We start from the raw sequence: 22,790 nt of genomic DNA on the forward strand, positions 1-22,790 counted from the left end.
AAGCGGTTCATAAATCTGCAAATAATCTGTTGTAAGAAGCCGTGTATGTGTGCTATGGGGAAATGCCCTAAAGCTCCTAAATTTAGGCACCAGGACAGAACTTTTTGCAAGCTTCTAAAATGTGTTTTTAAAACTGTTTTTTAAAAATGATCTAACATAGTTGTTTCTTTTTAAAAATATTATTACTTGAAACATCTGTATAGCGCTGTCAAGTATTCAGAGCAGTTCGTATGCAGGCCCCGAATGCAGTCTTTGCAAGCACCCTGTAAGGTAAGTCAGTATTACCATGCTTCCCCCCCCCCCTCCCATATTGCAGATTATTGCAGGGCAGGGAGCAGATTGAAGCTGAGAGAACAGCTTCCTTAATGCTACCCAGCAAACTTGCGGCACATGCAGTATTTGCCACAGGGACACTTTGCTGTGCAGGTTCAGTTTCTTAGGCTGCATTCCTATTTCTTGCAGCTGGGAAGTAAGCTCCACTGAATTCTGCAGGGCTGCCTTCTGAGTATACCTGAACACTGCACACCTGGACACTGAGGTCCAGTGCCGAGGGCCTTCTGGCGGTTCCCTCACTGTGAGAAGTGAGGTTACAGGGAACCAGGCAGAGGGCCTTCTCGGTAGTAGCGCTCGCCCTGTGGAACTCCCTCCCATCAGATGTCAAAGAAATAAACAACTATGACATTTAGAAGACATCTGAAGGCAGTCCTGTTTAGGGAAGTTTTTAATGACTGATGTTTTAATGCATTTTAAAGCTTTCGTTGGAAGCCGCCCAGAGTGGCTGGGGAAATAATAAATGGCTACGGAGTAGCTGTAGAAATAATAAATTATTATTATTACTGAGTAGATGTGCATAAGATTGTGTGTGAGTCACTTTGCACTTGATGATTTTTAATGCTAAAACCTATTTTTAATGCTAGTGATGTATGGAAGTGAGAGCTGGACCATAAAGAAGGCTGATCGCCGAAGAATTGACGCTTTTGAATTATGGTGCTGGAGGAAACTCTTGAGAGTCCCATGGACTGCAAGAAGATCAAATGCATCCATTCTTAAGGAAATCAGCCCTGAGTGCTCACTGGAAGGACAGATCGTGAAGCTGAGGCTCCAATACTTTGGCCACCTCATGAGAAGAGAAGACTCACTGGAAAAGACCCTGATGTTGGGAAAGATGGAGGGCACAAGGAGAAGGGGACGACAGAGGACGAGATGGTTAGACAGTGTTCTCGAAGATACAAACATGAATCTGACCAAACTGCGGGTGGCAGTGGAAGACAGGAGTGCCTGGCGTGCTCTGGTCCATGGGGTCATGAAGAGTCGGACACGACTGAACGACTAAACAACAACAAAATGCTAAAACCAGCTCAAGGGCAAATCTGATGATGGGGTGGAGGTATGTCAAAATTATCCTGATAAATATGTGGACAATGACATGAGAACATAAGAGACTGCAGGATCAGGCCAATGCCCATCCAGTCCAGATTCTTGTTCTCACAGTGGCCAACCCAGATCCCTGTGGGAAGTTGGGAAGTTTGCAAGTGCAACCTCCCCTTCTGCGGTTTCCAGCAACAGCTGTGATACGCAGAAAGATTCGCTGCCCCTGACCGCAGTTTAGTAGCCATCAGTCGCCTTGCCTTTGGTGAATTTGTCTCATCCTCTTTTAGAGCCATTCAGGTTGGTGGTATTCAATATTCTAGAACTTGGGAGGACAGAGAGGCCATCTGTGTATGCAAAGTGATTATTGTTATTTTGGGCAGGGGGGGGGACCCCAAATTAATTTTTATTTTTGTGTCGGACATAATACCGTGTGCCAAAAATCTGCCACCTTCACGGAGGGTAGCATAAAGTGCATACAGTATATAAATATAAATATATATTTTAATAGAAGCAAGTGACAACATTATAATTTTGTCAGACATATGGCAAGACGTTCTGCAGTATTGCAGCTGGAAAAAACCAAAGATCTGTAAACCGATGGCAGGAGTAAGTCAGAGGTCATGGATTGTTTCCAGTCTTAGTCCAACACAAAGTAAATGTAACAGGCATGACTGACTTAAGTCCATTAATTTCTACGGATCTGCTTGGGGGTAAAACACAACTTTGAGGGGACAGCAAAGAGTGTAGATAGCAGGTAGGTGGTGCTTTTGAAAACAGGCTAGGGCATTATGGACAAAGGAGCACTAATCTTGCAAATAACAACATCCATTTAACTGAAAAGGCAAAACTCTGCTCTATTAAATTTTAGCTGGGGGAAGTTTCTGATGTGTTGTCCCCAAGCACAAGTATGAAAGCTAAAACCTTTACATATCAAATACTGTACAGCTCCACAGTTTCTGATTACTTTCTAAAGCCGGGTTCAAGTTCTTATGCATGACACATGATAAAATCTCAGTGGGGATGGTGAGTTCTTTCGCTCTATCTCTCTCTTTGCTACAGTAGCTCAGCTTTTAACTGACTCTCTTTTTATTTCCCAAGACTTAGCCCTTGTAAAAAGGAGCTTGGGCAGTGAGTGTTTCCCATGTCTTCTGGCTCAGTGGAGTTCCTCATCGGAGGCACCGGGAACTTCTGTTTTCCAGATTGGCAATGGATGTTCAAGGTAAGATGATGCCTTTGCTGCAAACCTACCTCATCTTTTGCAAGATAAAGATTGAGGGAAAGGGTGAAGATGTGTGTTTGGGGGTGAAGTTCCTGAATTGTTTGGTTGTTGCTCTCCTGCGATTAACCAATTTCTGTGCCATCGCTACTTTAAAAAGGAAGACTTCCCTAGGTGTTAAGCCTTCAGGATCTGACCCCTCCATGCAGGCTGATAAAATCCTGTCCTTTTCATCCTGTCTTGGTTCCCAAATTATTTTTAAGCAGAGTCTTCACAAAAGTACTTCATTGCAAGTACGATGTAGGCTGTCGGAGATGCAGCAGAAAGTTCATGGGCCACCAAGCACGTTTCAGAAGCGGCAGAGTTCCGAGTTTCTGTTTAAAAACAGCAAGTGGCTTTCCCTCATGGCTGTATAGGGAAAGGCCAGGCAAAAAGCTTATAAAAGACTCTAAAACAAGGAGGAAAAAGCACGCTTAACAAAAAACCCAACAACCATAGGGCTCATGCATGAATTAATCTAACAACTTTTTAGCTCTTGCTCGGAACAAGTTCCATGGTCTTTTCCCTCTTCCATGATGGGAAAGCAAGGATCACAGCAGAAGAGATGTCCCTATAGCATTTCACAAGCCCCTGCCTCTTGCAATCTCTCTCTGATGATATATTGGTTGGGGGATGATGGGTGTTGTAGTCCAAAACGGCAGGAGAGCACCAGGTTGGCGAAAGGTGGAGCAATGGGCATCAATTCATCTCATGCAAAGCCAGGCAGTTAAAACATCTGTCCCCAAGTCTGATGTCTTTAGGCTTTAGATTGCAGGCTTAATGGCTCCTTTGTATATGCAAAAGGCAACCTAAAGTAAGCAAACCAACAGACTTTTTATGTGAAATAATCTCAGGTTGGCTGGTGCATCTGAGGTGCCAGGCTGCGATTCTTCTACAAATCCCTTAGGCCAGATCATGGAAAGGCAGCAAAACAATCTGCACCTTTGTAGTGCCATGTTTTTGCACCTGGGGCTTTCTGGGAGTTAAAAGGGGCTATCCTCTCCCCCCCCCCCCCAGCAGCTTGCCAATCTCAAGCTCTTGGCTAGCTAGTATGGGGACTGTTGAGATCATTCTATCTCAAGCGCCAGGGATGTTGTGTTTCAAACACCCTCTGTCTCCCACACTTTCCAGGGCTACACAGACCCATAGGGCCTTTTGCGTAGCAAGTACGAAGATGCAGCTTTTGATACACCTGCCCATAAATAATACCTTTACATAAATACAGAATCCTGCTATTAATAATTCCAGGCAAACAAGAGTAACTCATAATTACAAGCTTTTGCTCTTTTTAAGTCCAGAAGCTCAGAGACAAAATGGCTATGCTTAAAAATGGTTTCCAGATTTTGTGAGTGGATGAGATGGAGGATTTTTTTTGGGGGGGGGGAGGTTTTCCACACTGCCTTGTTGGTTTGAAGGGGATATGTGCTTGTTTTGAGTTGTTTTCACTCAGTCTGTGCAGGGCGACCGCTCCTCTGGGCAAAATCTTTGATTTGTTGCGCTCTTGAGGGGTTCAATCTGCAAGCTGGCATGTCGCGAGTCAGGTGAGCTAGTTCCATACTTGGCAGCCAACCCTTGCAGTTTCTGCCCAAGTCTGTGCTGGAAGTGATGAGTCCAGAAACTAGTGTTTCACAGATGGGGCAGCCACCCTGGAGGAAGCCCGGTAATAAGTCCGAGACTGTGCAGCTGTAAGAGGAAAATTATAACGTGTTAGAGGCATGGTCTCAGCAACAGGGCTATATAGTTCAGTGGTGGAGCCCCTGCCATGCATGCAGAGGATCCCGGGTTCAATCCTCAACATCTCCAGGTACTAGGGCTGGGTGGTGTTTGGTTTTCAGCATTGTGATATATCAGCAGCTAAATACTGCAGTATACCAACATATCACAATATCTGAAATGTATCTGGCTGCTTCTTCCTTGCCACCTTAGGGGAGCAAGAAGCAGCCAGATACAGCGCCCAGCCCTTTGGCCGAGGAAGCCTCTTTATCCTATTGCTCAGGCTCACACAAGCCAGATGGTAGGGTTGCAGTCAGGAAGATGCAACCAATCTTTTTCCTCCCAGTTGGGCACTTTGAAGGAAAGAAACTGGTCGCTCCCTTCGCTTGCTTGTGGGAGGCCAGGGCTGATGCAGCTTGTTCCCAGCACCCAGCGTGTGGAGGGAACGAGCTACTGTACTGAGGCGAGCCGGAGGGAGGCTACCTCAAAGACACCCGCCCAAGCGGGTGCGCTGCATCTTTACTCCCAGGGGAGGAAAGACGCAGCCTGCCCAAGGTGACCAAGCCCATGGAACCTGCTGAGGTCCAGTCACAGGGTTCCCTCCGCCTTCACACAGGTGGGCAGCCTTTTTCTCCTGAGAGAAGGTGGCAGGGAGTAAGCTGTGTGAACACTCTGTTTGCACGGTGGCCTCAGACACTGTACAGGTGGGTGGCATCTTTATACTGCTCTGCTGAGGGGTGTGCAGCTGCCCCTGCCCCTCAGCAAGCAGATGAATGAAGCCCCCACCTGGTCTGTGGAGGCTTGATCAGGCTTCCTTAAACTGCCCGCCTGTTCAGCTGATCAAGCCTCTGCCTCCTGGACAGTGGGCTTTTTGTTAAATTGCTTCCCAGAGGCACAGACAGCCATGCCCACCCCCCTCAGTGGAGCAATTTAAAGAAGCTGCCTGCTGGCACAATGAGGACCAGACTGCTTCACCCGGCAGTCTTGCCCTCATACTGGTCCTGGGTGATGTATCAATACATCACCCAGGCCTTTCTTGGGGTCTTCAGATGCTGTTGGACGGCAACTCCCATTATCCCTCAGCACTGGCCCTTCTAGCCAGGGATGGTGGGTGTTGTAGTCTAACATTATCTGGGAACCCAAGATTGATGTAGACCGGTGATGGCCAAACATGGCCCTCCAGCTGTTTTTGGGCTACAACTCCCATTGATGGGAAGTGTAGTCCCAAAACAGCTGGAGGGCTGAGTTTGGCCATCACTGAATTGTAGACCCTATGGAGGCTAGGTGGGTGTGTGGTCTAATTTGGTCCAAGACTGCATCCTACGTTCCTAGTTCTGACGCCCCTTGCTTCCCACACCAGCCAGCTACTGTATTTTTCGCTCCATAGGGCGCACCGGCCCATAGGACGCACCAAGTTTTTTGGGGGGGAAATAAAGAAAAAAAAATTATTTCCCCCCCAGGCGCTTGTGGGGCCAGCAGCGGGGAGAAGCGCTCTTCTCCCCACCGCCTGCCTTCAGACCAGGTCCGGGAACAGCGGGAAGACGCGCTGCGCCTCCCCGCTGTCCCTGGAGCTTAAGGGGCTGGCAGCGGGGAGAAGCGCTCTTCTCCCCACCGCCTGCCTTCAGACCTGGTCCGGGGACAGCAGGAAGACGCGCTGCACCTCCCAGCTGTCCCCGGAGCTTGCGGGGCAGGCAGCGGGGAGAAGCGCTCTTCTCCCCACCGCCCGCATGCAGACCAGGTCCGGGGACAGCGGGAAGACGCGCTGCGCCTCCCCGCTGTCCCCGGAGCTTGTGGGGCAGGCAGCGGGGAGAAGCACGCGTCTCCCCGCCGTCAGCCTCCAAACCACATCGGGAGACAGCGGGATGGCGGCGTTCTGCCTCCCCGCTGTCCCCCGACCTTGTGGGGCTGGCGCTGGGGTTCTCCTGAAGTCTGGAGAGCGAGAGGGGTCGGTGCACACCAACCCCTCTCACTCTCCAGGCTTCAGCGAAAGCCTGCATTCGCTCCATAGGACGCACACACATTTCCCCTTCATTTTTGGAGGGGGAAAAGTGCGTCCTATGGAGTGAAAAATACGGTATATATCTATATATAAAACAACTCACATTGTTCCGGTTGCCGTCTCGTGTGGGTTAGCAGCTGTGGTAGGCCACCTGAAAGTGAAGATGTGTTAGTTTTGTTCTGTCCCTTCATCTATCTGTCAAATTTATTTCATCACAATTCTATCTCACCTTTTTTTTTTTTTTTTGCAAGGAGTTCAGGGTGGTGTGCATCCCTGTGGCCTAGTGGGGATTTAAGCCTAGGTCCTAGTCCGACACTCATAAGTGTGGACATGACCTAGGTCCAAAATCATACTGGGATGAAGCCTGAGTACTCCCAGTTGGCTCCTTCCTTCCATGACCATGGTAAGAAAGCACAAAGTATTACATCTGAACTGGAGACCCTGATTTCCGCCCACCTAAACACAACCAGGAAAAGCTAAGCCTATAGCCACTATTATTATTATTATTATTATTATTATTATTATTATTATTATTATTATTAGACCAGGGGTTGTCAGCCTGGTTCCTACCACCCACTTAGTGGGCATTTCAGGATTCTAGGTGGGCAGTAGGGGGTTCTAGAGCACAAGCTGAATCCTCCTTCCATCAAGCACTGGTGGGCGGTAGATATAAAAAGGTTGACTATCGCTGCACTGGACAGTGCTTTTCTTCTAGAAAAAAAGGGTGCTGTTACTGTGTGTCCTTCAGTACCCCCAGAAAAAAAGCACTGGGTTAAGATGGACTAATGATCACAGGTTATTTGGGAGAAACCAACAATGCTGTCCCTTGGTTCATCACTTGTCTTGGCTGAAAAGCATCCCTGATAGAAGGTGGCTCTCGGTGGGGGTGTTCTCGTCTCCTCTTCTCAGCAGTGTCACCCCTATGTATGGGACACATGAACAGCCGCATCTCCCTGCCTCAGCTTCCATCCCATAGCTTCCCATGAAAAGAACAATAGGAGGGAGGGACTTTGGTGGTATGGCACCCTGAGTGATGACAACATTTGGTGTCCTCTCCAAATTTTTTTTTCTTATTTTCACACAGAGAGATGCCAGAACTGAGTTCCCCTGAAAAAAACAACAGCCTTCTCTCTCACACACACACAAAACCCAATTTTTCTATCTACCTCTGGTACCAAGAGAAGCCTTTTCCAGTAGGTGAGCGAGAAAGAAATTGAGGGAGGGCAAGCCTCTCAGCATATCATGGCAGCACTTCCCTCTCCCATTTGGGGTCTGAGGTGGATTCCTACAGGGGCTGGCTTTCAAAACTCGGCTCAGTATGTGTATTTTGCACTCCCTAGTTGCTCAGACAACCACTACAGTGTAACGACAGATCAGTACAATTGTTATAGAGCGAGAGATACCTACACAAACTTTTCTCAGTCTCTCTGTATGTATACACACGATGGATTGTATAAAGTGCAAGTGCTGCAGCCTTTTTTGGACTTGACTACTTTATTCTGCAGGTGCTGGTGGGGAAATGATCTCCTTGAATATGACCACCTAGCATGTTTGATTTTATATATATCTCTCTCCTATATATTTTGGAAAGTTATTTGTTCACTATGATTTTGGACACCTCTTAAGTTATTGTAACCAAATACTGCATGATGGTTCCTGAGATCAATAAACACATTTTCACCTATGTTTGGATATAATTAGATCTCATTTTTTATTGGCCAGATTTAAATCTTTCAAAACCTCAATGATACTTTTAGTATCTTACAACAAACACCCCACATTGCCAGCTGCAAAGATTCTCCCTCATTTTCCTCACCTGGTTGAGGAACAGTATTATGGAAGCAGGTCATTTCCCTACTAGCTGAGCAGTGGAATGATGGAGGCCAAAGCAGGCTGCTGCACATAGATAAACTCAAAGAAATCCAGGATTCCTTAAGACAATGTCCAATTTGGGCCCTCCTTACCTTCTCGACACATCGCCCCTATGTAACCGTTGAGGCAAACGCAGCGGCCGTTCTGGGCATTGCAGTAAGCGTTGGACATGGAGCACTCGCACGTCAGAGCACAATCGGGGCCGAATTTCTTCAGTGGGCAATCTGGGTTAGCAAGAGGGACAAGTCAAATCACAGACAGTGCAAAGCTAGGAAGAGATCTCACCCGGGGGAGCGAAGATTCTGCCACACACTTTTAAGACATAAAAATGGCCTGAAACCAGGAGGCCTTGACGTAGCAGAGGAGGTAATCCCATAGCAAAAGGGTCTGTATGGCAGAGGTGAGGAACCCAGGACCCTGTTGGGTTTGACCCACTTGCCAAAGCTGGCTCCCACCCCCTTAGCATAAGATTGGCAGGTTTCCATCAGTCCATGGCAAGACACTTAAGGGGGCAGAACCTGATTGTTAACCTTGGGTGTGGCAGGGAATCCTGGATAGCTCAGTTGGTTAGAGCATGATACTGGTAACACCAAGGTTACAGGTTCAGTTCCCATATGGGACAGCTGCATTGCAAGGGGTTGGACCAGATAATCCTCTCCATGATCCCAGCTGATACACAGACTAAACCTGGGAGCATCTAGTGGTAAAGAGGAAGAGCTAAAGCTGTGCAGTCACACAGAAATGGAAGAAATTTTCAGGGGTGGGGCAGGCACTGCCTCTCTGAGAATGATGAACAAGAAATTTCTTTAAAGCAACCGAAAGGGGAAGGGCCATAGCGCAGTGGTAGAGCATCTGCTTTGCATGCAGAAAAGGTCCCATGTTCAATTCCTGGTCGATGCAGGAAAAGCTCCTGCCTGGGATTCTGGAGTGCCACTGCCAATCAGTGCAGACATTATTGAGCTAGATAGACCCGATGCTCTGACTCAGGTGGCTTCCTAAGTTCCCCACCTTCACATTCTTCCTAGTGCAAAAAAGTGAGCACTGCTGCAACAGCCAAAGCAGCCTGTTACTCCTGCAAGCTGCTGATTAATATAACTTCGGGGCTGCAGGGGCAATTTCCAGGTACACGTCCATGTACAAAAAGCTCCTAGAGGCCGGCAGGTATCGGATGGCCTGGCGCACCTGCGTACCAGCAGGCCGTGAAGTGTCCAGGTGTGAAGGACTAACAGACAGATCAGAGTTTCCTACTTGCTGCAACTGAAAAGGGCCTATTTGCATTACTGGCCCAGCTATATGAAAGCCAGCCCACTCCTGCCCTCAACAAGGTGTGACTTGTTTCTTTGTAAAGATGACACACACACTCACCTACATCACACTTGACACCTGTTTTCCCAGGAGGACAGAGGCAGCGGCCGCTGGTCGCCTCACACGGAGCGTTCCCCTCACAGTCACACCGATGTTGACAGTTGTCTCCGTACGTCCCCACGTCGCACACTGTGGCCACAAAAGAGATATCCGTTGTTACTAAGCATAGGCAAATTGGTCTGTTTCACACACCCCCGCCCCGTTTCTCATCTTTCCAGTATGCTCAGTTCTCCATATTTCTGCAGCAGTTTGCAATCATTTTTTAAAAATCCTTCTTTACAGTCTGCTCCCCTCCCCCCGGCCCCCAGATGTTTTAAATAGAGCAGACAACATACACATTTTCCGGAGTTGCTTTCAAATGCAATGCAAACTATTTGGAAATCTGTACAGGCCCATGTTTCTGACATGTAAGGATATTATACTCCCTTAGACCGTAAATTACTGCTGCTATGCTACCTGAAGGATGTTATCCTGGAAGATGAGCAAGGCAAGACATAAGTAATCAATCATTTAACTGCTGTAAAGATTATTGTAGCTAAAAACTGAGGCAGGGGTGTATGTATCTCCAACTAAATGTGAATGGTTTGAAAAAATCTGGTCTATAGTAAACAAATTATATTAATACACATAAACCAACCTAATAGGTTCTTGGGGAAATGGGTTTCCTTCATAACGTTTCTGAATAGTAATTTTAATGATACTGTTCAACCTTGTGCTGCTTTCAATTTGTTCTAATGTTATGGTGTTATGAGTATATGTATTTATTTGCTTTACTGGCTCTGATGTAATCTCACAAAAATTAATCCAAATTTCAGCGTACATTTGCAAGCAGCTTCCCCTAATATAATGTCATTTTCACTAATGCATGCATTTCTTTACACACTTTCTCCTAATACAGAGTTTTGTACACCTTGCTTAGTTGAAGAAGAGCACCACAAAATTCAGAGGCATGCAAATTTCAAAGGACAGCCCAAGTTTCAATTTGAATACTGCTTCAGGCAGTGTGCTAAAGTGCGGACCAAACCAAATCTCTGCCACATCACTGTTACAGCCATAGGGCAAGAGAAAGATATCCTTTCAACCAGAGCATTCCTTCAAACCAAGGAAATTAAAATTAAAACAAGAGTACCACCCCATTGACAGTTAAAGAAACAGATGGAATGGCTCAGACCTGGGTGGAATGGCCCACTATCCTCCTAAATAGTATATGTAGCAGGGGCTGAGAACCATTTTGGCCAAGTGGGCCAGATATTTCTCTCTCCCACAGCCCAACTTTGGCAGGTAGGTTTTCCCCAACGTCCTGTCAAAGTTGCCCCATGCAGGTGGGCAGAGATGCTGCCCAAACAGGTCCGCAATTCCCTCTCAACATCAGCTGACACAAGAGGAACTCAATCCTGCTCTCTGCAGCTACTTTTCCTTTCCGGAAAGTTCCGTACCTTTCTGACACTGGTTGCCGTAGAAACCCGCAGGGCACACACATTCCCCTGTCGTCGGGTCACACGTGGCTCCGTTCTGACAGTCGCACAGCTCCTGGCAACCAACTCCATGAAAACCAGCTGGACAAGCTAAGGGAAATGGAAAGCCATTGGGAAGCAAATTGAAAGCATCCACGCAAAAAGAGGACCAAGAGATATTGGGGGACGGGGGATTCCATTTGACTTTTTGCAGCTGGCAACTCACTTAATCAAAGAGCACTAAACAGCCCTTGGATTTAGATTCATTGTATTGCCCTTCACCAACTCACCAATGTTCAGGTCCATCAATTTCATATGTTCAGCTTGCCGTTATCAAAATAAACAAGGGTGGGGGTTTTTTGCCGCCCCAGCTCCCAAATGCCACCATTTTGCCACCACAGTTTTGGGCAGTAAAACTGAGGTCCTATACAGGGTGGTTTTTAAGGGAGTGGGTGAAATTTAAGGGTGGGATTCCTCCTCCTCAAAACCCCTATGTGATGATGCAACATTGCTCTGATGGACTTCATAGGGCATTGATATCTACAAATATTTTCCAGGGCAGCATCACCAACCCCTTTCTCCCCAGTGCTTCTAAGTTCAAGTTGAAATTTCTCCCGTAGTGTGGTTTGAGATCACGACTAGCTTTTCTGACTTGGCTGAAACTTCAGGTGGAGAGGCCAATGATACAATGCACCAGGCCTTAGGCTTGGCTTAGACCCACCTGCTCAGATCGTTACCAAACCTGCAATAAATTTCCGGAGCAACAGGAGTGACCACACTTACTGTGTTGGCAAAGGTCTCCATAGTGCCCTTTCCCACAGCGGCAGGCTCCCGACACGGGGTCGCAGGTCATGTTATTTTGGCAGGTACAGCTCAGCTGACAGTTGGCTCCGTATCTCCCTGGCGGACATCCTGCGGGGGAAGACCACGTCTCAGTTTATCACACTGCTCGTAAAGAGGTGGTCTCGCTCAATCTCAAGCAGGCCAAAATCGAGGAGATTTATTATCAAGCTGGTTCCCAGAGATCCTGCCTTGTTTCAAACATAAACATTTTTTTCCTCGGGGGAAATTACACAAGATCTCAATTAAGAAAACAGCATGCCAATTGGAGAACATCTGTGGCTGACATCATACATATCTAATGGTAGGAGAAAAACAGTCATGTGCTTTCTCCCCCCCCTTTTTTTTTTACTCTCATAAAAAAGAAAGCTGGCTGATGCAGACTTTGAAGCCATCTAGCTCAGTACTGTCTACACTGACTGGCAGCAGCTCTCCATGATACCTGGCAATGTGGAGGAGAGACTCCTAGACCTTCTGCATGCAAGGCAGACTGGAATGGATTCTCTCTAGAATACCCTTTCGGAATTGTTACAAAGCATTCTTTTAAAAGGGCAGCTCTGCTGGATCAGACCTGCCGCCACCACCCATTTTAGTACAGCATCTTGTTCTCACAGTGTCCAACCCGAACCCCACAAGCAAGTCCTGAGTGCAGCATCTCTTTCCCCGTTGGTGATCTCAAGCAACTGGCATTCAGGAACATGCTACCTCCGACAATGAAGGTGGAACGTAGTCATTGTGGCTAGTTAGGCCCCAAGTGCCATATCCTCAATGAGTTTGCCCAGCTATCTTTTAAAGCCCATTCAAGGCAGGTGGCCATAACCTGGTACTATTCCCTTTTGAACGTAAGAAGAGCACCGGCTAGATCAGGTCAAAGGCCGATCTAGTCCAGCATCTTGTTCTCACAGTGGCCAAGCAAATACACTAAAGTAGTGCTTTATGCCCAGTCAAATTATTATTATTATTATTATTCAAACTTGTTGTTAGACTACAGCCCCCATCATCCCTAACCGCTGGTCCTGTTAGCTAGGGATGATGGGAGTTGTAGTCCAACAACAACTGGGGATCCAGTTTGAGATACGCTGCCCTAGTGGGAAGCCTGAAAGCAGGGCCTGAGTGCAACAGCCTTCTCCCCGCTCCCAATATACAGAAGCATGCAGCCTCAGACTTTAGAGATCAAGCATAGCCATTGTGACTAGTAGCCAATGGTAGCCCTGTCCTCCATTAATTTGTCTAATGCACTTTTATCACCCAAGGAGATTACGATAAATAAAAACAGTTTGGTCTACTGGATCGGGCCAAAGGCGCATTTAACGCAGCCAACCAGATGCCTAAACCAAACTAAATTGTCAAGAGACATGACCAGTGAGTTTTTAACTTCCCCACATCAAAACTCACTCTCTCAAACATCTGAAACCTCCACCTCCACGTTCATGACCTGCAAATGTGGCTGGAAAACGAAGGTGGGTTTTGTTTTGTTTTAGCACAGCGGCTCTAGTGAAATTCCAGCAGCCTGGACCGCAGCCAAGTTGCGGGGGAAGGCAGACGGCTCAATTGCACCTTTGTAGCAAGAGGGAATAGGAGCCGCACATGCAGAATTACCCAATTCGCAAAACTTCCCCGTCCACCCGAGCCCACACAGGCAGGAGCCGTCGGTCGCCAGGCAGATCCCCCCGTTCCGGCAGGCGCACGTCTGCTTGCAGCCGGCTCCGTGGCGGTTCCCTGGACAGCCTGGTGGCGAAGAAGAGAGCGAGACATGGTGGTTGGGGATAGCCAGGGACAGACACCTATTTCTGTTGACGGAGCAATGTGACGACAGGACATGAAGAGAGCCCTGTTGGGACTGGGCCAAAGGACAAAGTTCAGCATTCTGCTTTCCACAGTGGCCAATCAGATGGCTCCAGGAAGTCCATAGGCAGAACATGGAGGGTGATAGCCCTCCCCAAATGGTTGGAGTCCATTCTAGTCTACAGTCCTTTTGCAGTGGCTAAAATCAAATGCCACTGAGTGCGCAACAGTACTCTCCCCAACTTCAATGTGCAATTTTATTATTACTACTACTGCCACCACCTATCCTTCACCCCAAGGTCACAGGGTTGGTTACAGCTATTAAAACACAAAATTAAAAACCAGTTTAAAGCAACTTAAAATTACAGAAGAAAGATGGGGTCCTAAAAATATGCATCTCAAGTGTCGAAAAACAGGGTAAAGAAGTATCCCTATTTTCACTGACGTGTCCCTATTTTCCAGGAACAGTCCTGGATTTACAGAAGCCGTCCCACTTTCTGATTTGATCCCGGAATGTCCTTCTTTTCCTTAGGACGTCCCTATTGTCATCGGAGAAATGTTGGCGAGTACAGTATGTTATGAATGAGCCCGAAACACCTCTGTTGGATGGGAGATTCACAGTTTAGAGACTGCCACAGAGAAGGCGTAATGCTCATCAGGCTCTATTGGACAAAATGACACTTTACATTAATGGCAGGCAGTGGGGGGGAGTTCAGGCCTAGGACCGAATATGGTCCTTCAGTCCTCTAGCTGGCTCTCAAAACTCTCTTCAAGCCACCCCACACCCGTCATTGGCCCTGCACTGCACCACTAGAGTTTTTGCCTGGCTGGAATGCATCCCTGAACTCCGATGGCGCTTCTTCCTTGCCTGGGGGGAGGACAGCGAGGTGCATGTGAATATGTGTAGAAACCGCCAGGAGTTCAGCCTACACTCAAGTAGGGCCCTAGTAGAGACACATGCCTGACTGGCATGTTCTCTCCCTCCTGGATGATCGTTCGGGAGCTTCAACAGCTTTCTTCAGCCTGAACATCACAGCAACCGATGCCAACCGACACCGGCACACTTAGAGATCTGCAGACTTTGTGCATCATGTGCATGACAGTAACTCAGCATTTTGGCTAATCTACTTTCTTTACATATAAAGACATACGGAGCACTGCAACATGGCTCCCTCCCTCTCTAGCATCAGACAGCAAAGGGAAAATAACAAAGGACAATAGTCCTACTTCACGGAACACAGTAACATCCTGTTTCTGTCACTTCCCACTCTGTGGAGTCAAAACATACACCGTCATGTGATAGACAAAAATCCCCTGACTGCAATCATAGATCAGGAATTCTAACAGAAACTAGTGTACAAAAGGTAAAATTCTCCTCCATCGTCCCCACACACTTCTGGCCCCACCCACCATAGGCATGCAGCCTCCAGGACGTTGCCTAGAAGGTAGCGTGGCCCTGGGATGAAAACTGTCCGCCCCGCCACCCGCTCTAAATGCTTACCGTGCTCACAGTTGGGGCCTGTTTTTCCTGGTGGGCAAAGGCAGAGGCCTGTCGCATGATGGCAGGTGGCGGTGTTGCCACAGGAACACACTAGAGCACAGTCCACGCCGTAGCGACCGGCTGGGCACACTATGGAGGAGGGGAGAGAGAGAGATAAAGAGCAACAAAGAAAGGTCTTCATTTACAGCAGAGTCTTCTTAGTGTTTGCTCCCAAAAGCACATCTCCGTAATCAAGGCTGCAACCCTACAGTAAGGAACAGCAACCCCATTTCACAGATTGGAAGGTAGGGAGGGGAAGTTATTTTCCACCAATGATGTTTTCTGATACAGAGAAGGTTCTGGAATGAAGAAACTGACTCCTGAGGCCTTCTTAGAAAAAAGAAAAAATGACACAGGTTGGGTTCATTCCAACAACCCTTTGTATGTGACCAGCTTTCAGTCTGCACTTAAAAACTGGATTGTCTCCAATAAAGAGTGCGTTCTCATGTCAGGTTTATTGTATTTTCCTGACAGTTCCCTAACTGTTAACTTCTGTACGTATTATATTTGAGCTTGCACATGATGCAAAAGCCACTTTGAGAAATGTGGCGGAACAGAGTGCACATTTAGTACTGTACTCCTTTTCCATATTATTGTCAAATGGATTTTTTTTAGGGGGGAAGCAAATAACACATAAATGAGTGCTAAACTTGTGCTATATTCTGATCCTTTATAAAACAAGATCTCCCCTCTTTACCAGCTTCTGTAATTTTTATGACAAAAAATTAAATATATGATATTTTGGTTCAGAGTTACATCACCTTAAAAAAAACAAACCCAGCCTGTGTAAATTTCATGATGAAATTTCAAATATTTGATCTTTCAGCCTAGCCTTTTGCCACTCAATATATAAGAAGCCGCTGCATTACATACAACCCGTCCCAATCCACTCACCAGTACCGCAGTCGGCACCAATATAACCAGCTGGGCATTGGCATGTTCCTGTGGTGGTCACACATTGCCCCCCGTTCTTGCACTTGCACTGCCTCTCACAATTCGGACCATAACGCCCAGAGGGGCATCCTGGGTAAAGAAACAAAAAAAAACCATTAAAAGTTGAAAAGATTCAAAATAAGCCTGGGTTTGCACTGCCAAAGCAGAACATTTTGCTCATGTCAAACCAAATTCCATTGCCACAGGAGGGGGACTGACATGCTTTTGCCATCGTGCGTCGATTCTCCCAACAGCATCTGGAGATTCCAACCAGGAGGGGTTGCAAGCTGCGTTGCAAAGCACCTGTTGTTTTGCACGCCGATTTCCCCTAGGTTCAATTCCAGCATCCTCCGGGTAGGGGGCGGGAAACCTGCTTGAAACCCCACAGATCTGACACAAGTATACTACTGACTTAGTCTAAGGCAGCTTCCTAGGTTCCTATGCTCTTGTGGAGACAGCTATTCAGAGATCAGCTGTGCACACATCACCCTAAATCTTTTGAGTTGAACTGTCCTGCTGCTCCCTTCTCCATCCTCTATACATTCTTCGTGTGTGTGTGTGTGTGTGTGTGTGTGTGTGTGTGTGTGTAAACATGTACTGGAGAGCAAGTGTGGTATAGTGGTTAGGGTGTCAGACTAGGACCTGGGAGTCCTGAGTTCAAATCCCTCGCTCAGCCATAAAGCTCGCTGGGTGACTGAGCTAGTCAATCTCTCTCAGCCTAGCCTGCCTCACAGGGGTGTTATGAAGATTAAATGAGGAATGGTGGTATATACCACCTTGGGCTCCTTGGGGCAGAGGCGAGATACAAACACAATACATCCTACCTCGCAGAATGTGGAGACGTCCAAAATCCGAAAGGCAGTAACATTCTAATCTATATGAAGTCACCCGGATGGTGCGAATTCCATCAGCTCACTTAAAACCGCAGACCAAACAACGTTATCTCCCATTCCTTGCTATGCAAGCAAATCCCGTTGCAAATAATTCAGAGCAAACTCACTTTGTCGGCAATTGCTGCCGTGGTAACCGGGTGCGCAGATGCAGTCTCCAGTCACTGGGTGGCAGTCATGGTTCACTCCGGGACACTGGCAAATCCGAGCGCAGTTCATTCCGAAGGTCCCAGGGAGACAGGCTGAAGGGCAGGGGGCATGGAGGAAGAAAGGGGGACAATGAGCTGGGATGCTGAAGGTTGGTTCCAGATCTCTTTCGGCACCCAACAAATTGGTGGTGCAGAGATTCCATAGCAAGGTTTTCCATGAGGCGGCTGATTCCTGTTTTCTGTTCTTCCTAGGCACTGAATCGCAACTTTCACAGAAGGATTTGTGAACATTTGCTTTTAATGCCTCTGGCTCTGCCCTCCACACCTGTGTCCCCACCACCACCACCACTCTTCTGAAGATTCCCTAGGAGGAAATGTAACCCTCAGACTGAAAATAGTTTCTCCACCCTGGCTTAGGCCCAGATTAGTCTGCCCTCAACCTGGGTGAGGTCTGCAAACTCCTTTCACCTGGTCCTCCCCCTGAGCCTTTTGGGGCATTTGACGGTCTCATCTCTGTGCTGTGACCAACTCCACTTTTCTGCAGAACATGTTGATATCAAAGGCTGAAGAGCAGGCCAGGCCAGGGTCCTCCACACCCTGTTTAATCAGTTGGCATCTTCTCTTAGAAAGAGAGAATGCTTGTCATCCTGTGAAAAGTCAGCCTGCAGTTTCTCCTAATCAAACAGCTCAAACTGGCGCAGGAGCAGCCAGGCAGGGTTTCTTTTCCCGGTCAGTTGGCAGGAACCCTTCGAAGCATGGAAGGAGAGTCTCGAAACACACAAGTGCACGAATCGTGGCGGCGAGCCACAGCGCTCTGCGCCAAGCCTTGGCTTCCACTCGAGGCTTTATTAATCTAATCCTCTTTGGACAGAGGATGCTGATCCCATTTCCCACTTGGCTCTCCCTCCGCTGTGTTTGGATTACAAGAGCATGAGGCACCTGCCAGGATGCGATCTGGGATTTGGCTGAGCACCCGTTTATTTACTCCATTTATATATATCAGGCGTATCCAAGCAGTAGATCGTGATCTGCTGGTAGAGCCCCGGCTGATCCTGGTAGATCGTGGGACCCTTATCAATTGTAGGATTAAATGAAGTTTACCGAAAGTTAACAAATAAAAGCTACCCTACCCCCCAAAATGCTCAACAATTCTGGGCAATCCACCCACCCCACGCACACTCCTCCTCCCTCCAATGGGTACATCACTGCCAGTTTTTTTATACTGGGAGTAGATCACAGTCTCTTGGGAGTTGGACGTGCTTGATATATATTATCCAAAGCTGGATGGACACCTCCACTCTGGCCAAGCTACAAGCCCCACTGGGGAACTTAGGGAACATACATTGCTCGCATCCGTGGCCCGTAACTCCTGGGGGGCAGCTGCACTCGCCCGTGATGTGGTTGCATGGCGTTCCTGGAGGGCAGTCGCAGCTGGCAGCGCAGTCTTTTCCAAATGACCCAGGCAGGCAGGCTGTGATGGGGACAGATAAGAATGTTAGGACAAAGCCCTGTCGGATCAGGCCAAAGGGCCCATCAAGTCCAGTTCTTACAGTGGCCACCCAGATGCTCACTATGGGAAAGCCCACAAGCTGGACATGTGAGCAACAGCGACTCTCCTCCTTTGTGGTACCCAGAGCCATACCACCTCCAGCCAACAATGGCAACAGGACACTGTCATCATGGCAAGCAGCCATGGATAGCCTCACCCTCCCTGAAATCATCTAACCCTCCAAAGAGAACACAAAGAATAAAAATATAACAGTCCAGTGGCTGGATTAGACGAAAGACCACTCTGGACCAGCACCTTGTTCTCAGAGCGGCCAACCAAGATGCCTCTGGGAAGCTCAAAAGCAGGACCTGAGAGCAACAGCAGCCTCTCTACTTGTGACACCAGCAACTGGCGTTCGGAAGCATGGCAGCGACGGTGGAGCAGAGCCATTGTGGCTAGCCACCCTTTCCTCCATGAACTTCTCCAGCCTTCTTTTAAAGCCATCGAAGTTGGTGGCCATCGCCTGGTATTCCACAGAAGCAGGAGAAGCGCCAGGCTGCCAGATCAAGCCACAGGCCCATCTAGTCTGGTATCCTTCCCTCACAGGTGGCCAACCAGACGCCCCCCTTTGGGAAGCCCCCAAGCAGGGCCTTGAGTGCAACAGCTCCTCTCCCCATTTGTGGTTCCCAGCAGCTGGTGGGACCCAAAGCAGTAGGCTCCATGCCAGGGGTGATGGAAACTGAGCCAGCCTTTTTCATGCCATCCAAGAAGGAAACTGAGCAGAGCAGCAGAGGGTTGAGAGAGAGGGGTTATTGTTGGTGCCTCTGGGGGGAAAGGGCTTCAGTTTTCTGTGGAATCAGCTTGTTTTCCAGAACATGCCTGTTTTCCCAACTGGGTGGTCTCCTAAATGAAAAGATGTTAGCAAGCCAACATCTTTCCATGGAAAGCCCATACCCTCTTAAACTTGGCGGTTCTCCCACATCATATTATTCCCCCAATGTAACATTTTATGATGGTGCCATTCAATCCTCGCATCCTAACCAGGATTCAGAAATACCATAGCAGCAGGTTAGTCAGTTGTACTGGAAGGAGGAAGAAACAGGGAGTAGATTGATGGCAGGTAAGTGGGGAAACAGAGGGGACAGCCATGTGTCAATTACCTGATTATCAGGTGCATGGCTTGAAATTGAACCCATTCATTTGCCCCAAAACTTAATGTCCTATATGATGTCAGGCGATCAGGAGTGGCTTGGCCCCAAACAACATCGTAGGCTGGAAGGGGAGGGCTGGAGGGCTGCATTAGGTCTGTGGGCTGGAGGTTCCTTGCCACAACAGGGGCTCAAGAGGCCAGAGCAGTTTGCCAAAGGAGGCATCCACTAGCCTACTCTTGTGGAGTAGCCTACTGGAGAGCCAGTGTGGTGTAGTCGTTAAGAGCGGTGGACTCGTAATCTGGTGAACTAGGTTCGCGTCTCCACTCCTCCACATGCAGCTGCTGGGTGACCTTGGGCTAGTCACACTTCTCTGAAGTCTCTCAGCCTCACCTCACAGCGTGTTTGTTGGGGAGGAAGGGAAAGGAGATTGTTAGCCGCTTTGAGACTCCTTAGGGTAGTGATAAAGCGGGATATCAAATCCAAACTCTTCTTCTTCTACTACTCTCTGCAGCACACCAGTGCCCCCACAGGCTGGAGGTGTCATTGCACCTACCCTGCAATACCACCTCCAGCCAGTGGGAGCAGTGAAGGGCTGCAGATACAAGGGGAAACAAGAGTTCCGGCTGGCCCTATAATATCACTGATTCCAGCCCATCTCTCCAGTTTGAGCAAATGGTCACTCACCAGGCAGCAACGGAGCACAACCTCCTCGTTTACCTGCTCGGCCGCCTGCATACGGGCTCGCCTACCTGGCCACCAGAATAGCTGGCAGCTCCCTCACCTTTATCACAGTGATGTCCTCTCCACCCTGGCGGGCAATCGCAGGCCCCTGTGATGTGGTGGCAGGAGACCCCATGCTCGCAGTCGCACCGCTGCTTGCACTGTTCCCCGTAGGTGCCCTCGGGGCAAGCTGCAAAAGAGAAGAAACGGCTGGGGAGCTTCATTCATGAATGCATTCCGGTCTAGAATCTGATCAAAACAAACAGACTCAGGTTAACCGGGTGCAGCAAGCAGCCCCCCCACTTTCAAGAAGCTGTTAAACCATCCCTCCTCCCCCCCAAATTCGTAACGTAGAATTATAGAATTGTAGAGTTTCGAAGGGACCTCAAGGGCAATCTGGCAAGTACGAAATGCAGCGGATGAGTCCAGAGGTGTGATTGACAGCTTATCAGAGCTGTTCCAAAGGTTATCGGCTTCTCAAACTTAGGTACTGAGTGGGTGCATACCACAATGTGGCTTTACAGGTCAGATCAGGAGCGGGAACCCTGGGCACTCTAACATTGGCTGCTCAGCTACCATCAGCCCCAGCCAGCATAGTCAATGGTCCAAGGTGAAGGGAGAGCTATGGGTTCTCATCTCTCACAATAGTGGTAGCCAATGTGGTGAGCTCCAGATGCTGCTGGACTCCCACTTCCATCTTACTTGACCATTGGGCATGCTAGTTGGGGCTGATGGGAGCCACGGCCAACACTATCCGTAGGGCACCACTTTGGCTACCCCTGGCTTACAGCATCCTTGAAGAGCAACGTTGGCTGGCAAGGAAGCCAAAACAGGAGCCACACTTGCTACGCTGCAACTTTTTGTCGTGGCAGCAGCTGCTGTGTTTGTGCAACTCCTAACTTCAAATTTCAGTTTCCAATTTCTCCCTGCCTGCGCCCCTCAAGAGCTGTGTGTGTTTGTGTGTGTGTGTATGTTTTTCAAAAAGAACCCTCTTCTTTAAAGTTCTGCGTTAAACTTCCGATGACAGATAAAACAGCAAATTCCAACTACTGGAGCCGATCTTGCTAAATACCCTGGATCATGGTGAGATTGTCCTGGCATCCGAGCGCTGCTGGCTCAAGCCAGAAATAACACTTCCAATCTTATTTGGCACTGTTTGGGGAGAGCTTTTCACACCCGGATAAGAAGGGGGGGGGGAGTGTTTTGATTTCTGATTTCTGCAGCTTCTTCACTTTCTGCCCAAGTCAGCGCCCCCCCCCCCCCCCGGTTGCCAAGATTCCCAGCGGAATTCTTTTGTGGAGAACATTCTGCTCCAAAGCTCCCAAATAGGGGAAAGAGAAGCATCTCATGTCAGCCACATGGGCTTGCTGGCCATAAGTAAGTGATAGTTTCCAGTTCAGCGGGTTGGACTAGATGGCCCTTGGGGACCCTTCCAACTCAACAATTCTAAGGTTTTATAACCCCCTTTCCCGCTTGAGCTCCCAAAAAGGAAGCATGTCTCCCCTCTCCCCGGAACAAATGACAAATTGAACAGAATGATGGGCCCATTGCAGAGGATTGGCAAAACTTTTTTTCAATAACTACCGGACTTTCAGAAGACATCTGAAGGCAGCCCTGTTTAGGGAAGCTGTTAATGTTTGATGCATTACTGTATTTAAATATTTTGTTGAAAGCCGCCCAGAGTGGCTGGGGAAGCCCAGCCAGATGGGCGGGGTATAAATAAATAAATTATTATTATTATTATTATTATTATTATTATTATTATTTCAGCCCATAGGCCATGTTCCTTTCTGGGCAACCTATGAGGGACCACATGCCAGCCATGGGCAGGACCAATGGCAAAAGTGGGTGGAGCAATGGATGTAAATTTTACTTTCGTAAAGCAGGCAGGTTTCTACACACATTTACAGCCCCATCTCTTTCTCCCCATCCAGACAAGCAAAGAGGCATTACAGTGGTACCTCGGGTTACAGACTCTTCTGGTTACACATGCTTCAGGTTACAGACTCCACTAACCCAGAAATAGTACCTCGGGTTAAGAACTTTGCTTCAGGATGAGAACAGAAATCACGCGGTGGCAGCGGGAGGCCCTATTAGCTAAAGTGGTGCTTCAGGTTAAGAACGGACCTCCGGAACGAATTACGTAAGTACTTAACCCGAGGTACCACTGTATAAGAGTTCAAGGACCCATTCCAGCCAGGCAAAAACACTCAGAGAACATGCAAAGCAGGGCCAGTGAGGAATGTGGCCTGGGGAGAGTCTCA

The 22,790-nt window shown here is 48.2% G+C and overlaps 1 protein-coding gene across 5 annotated transcripts in view; it reads right to left on the minus strand.

Moving 5' to 3' along the window:
* Nucleotides 1-1,854: 1,854 nt before the first annotated feature.
* Nucleotides 1,855-22,790, minus strand: part of MEGF6 (multiple EGF like domains 6) — a 204,916-nt gene continuing 183,980 nt past the window's right edge. For all 5 annotated transcript variants that reach the window (XM_083452048.1, XM_083452047.1, XM_083452049.1 and 2 more), the window contains 12 exons: nucleotides 20,588-20,716; nucleotides 18,509-18,637; nucleotides 17,128-17,259; nucleotides 16,089-16,217; nucleotides 15,156-15,284; nucleotides 13,469-13,597; nucleotides 11,813-11,941; nucleotides 11,012-11,140; nucleotides 9,576-9,704; nucleotides 8,303-8,434; nucleotides 6,442-6,489; nucleotides 1,855-4,309 (listed from right to left, as the gene is read on the minus strand). In XM_083452048.1, coding sequence (XP_083308174.1) covers nucleotides 4,245-4,309; nucleotides 6,442-6,489; nucleotides 8,303-8,434; nucleotides 9,576-9,704; nucleotides 11,012-11,140; nucleotides 11,813-11,941; nucleotides 13,469-13,597; nucleotides 15,156-15,284; nucleotides 16,089-16,217; nucleotides 17,128-17,259; nucleotides 18,509-18,637; nucleotides 20,588-20,716 — 1,409 coding nt within the window. In that variant the 3' untranslated portion in view covers nucleotides 1,855-4,244. The remainder of the gene's footprint in view (nucleotides 4,310-6,441; nucleotides 6,490-8,302; nucleotides 8,435-9,575; nucleotides 9,705-11,011; nucleotides 11,141-11,812; nucleotides 11,942-13,468; nucleotides 13,598-15,155; nucleotides 15,285-16,088; nucleotides 16,218-17,127; nucleotides 17,260-18,508; nucleotides 18,638-20,587; nucleotides 20,717-22,790) is intronic.

This window comes from Podarcis tiliguerta, assembly GCF_965153285.1.
Source record: "Podarcis tiliguerta genome assembly, chromosome: 8".
In the NCBI taxonomy this organism is placed as follows: Eukaryota; Metazoa; Chordata; class Lepidosauria; order Squamata; family Lacertidae; genus Podarcis; species Podarcis tiliguerta.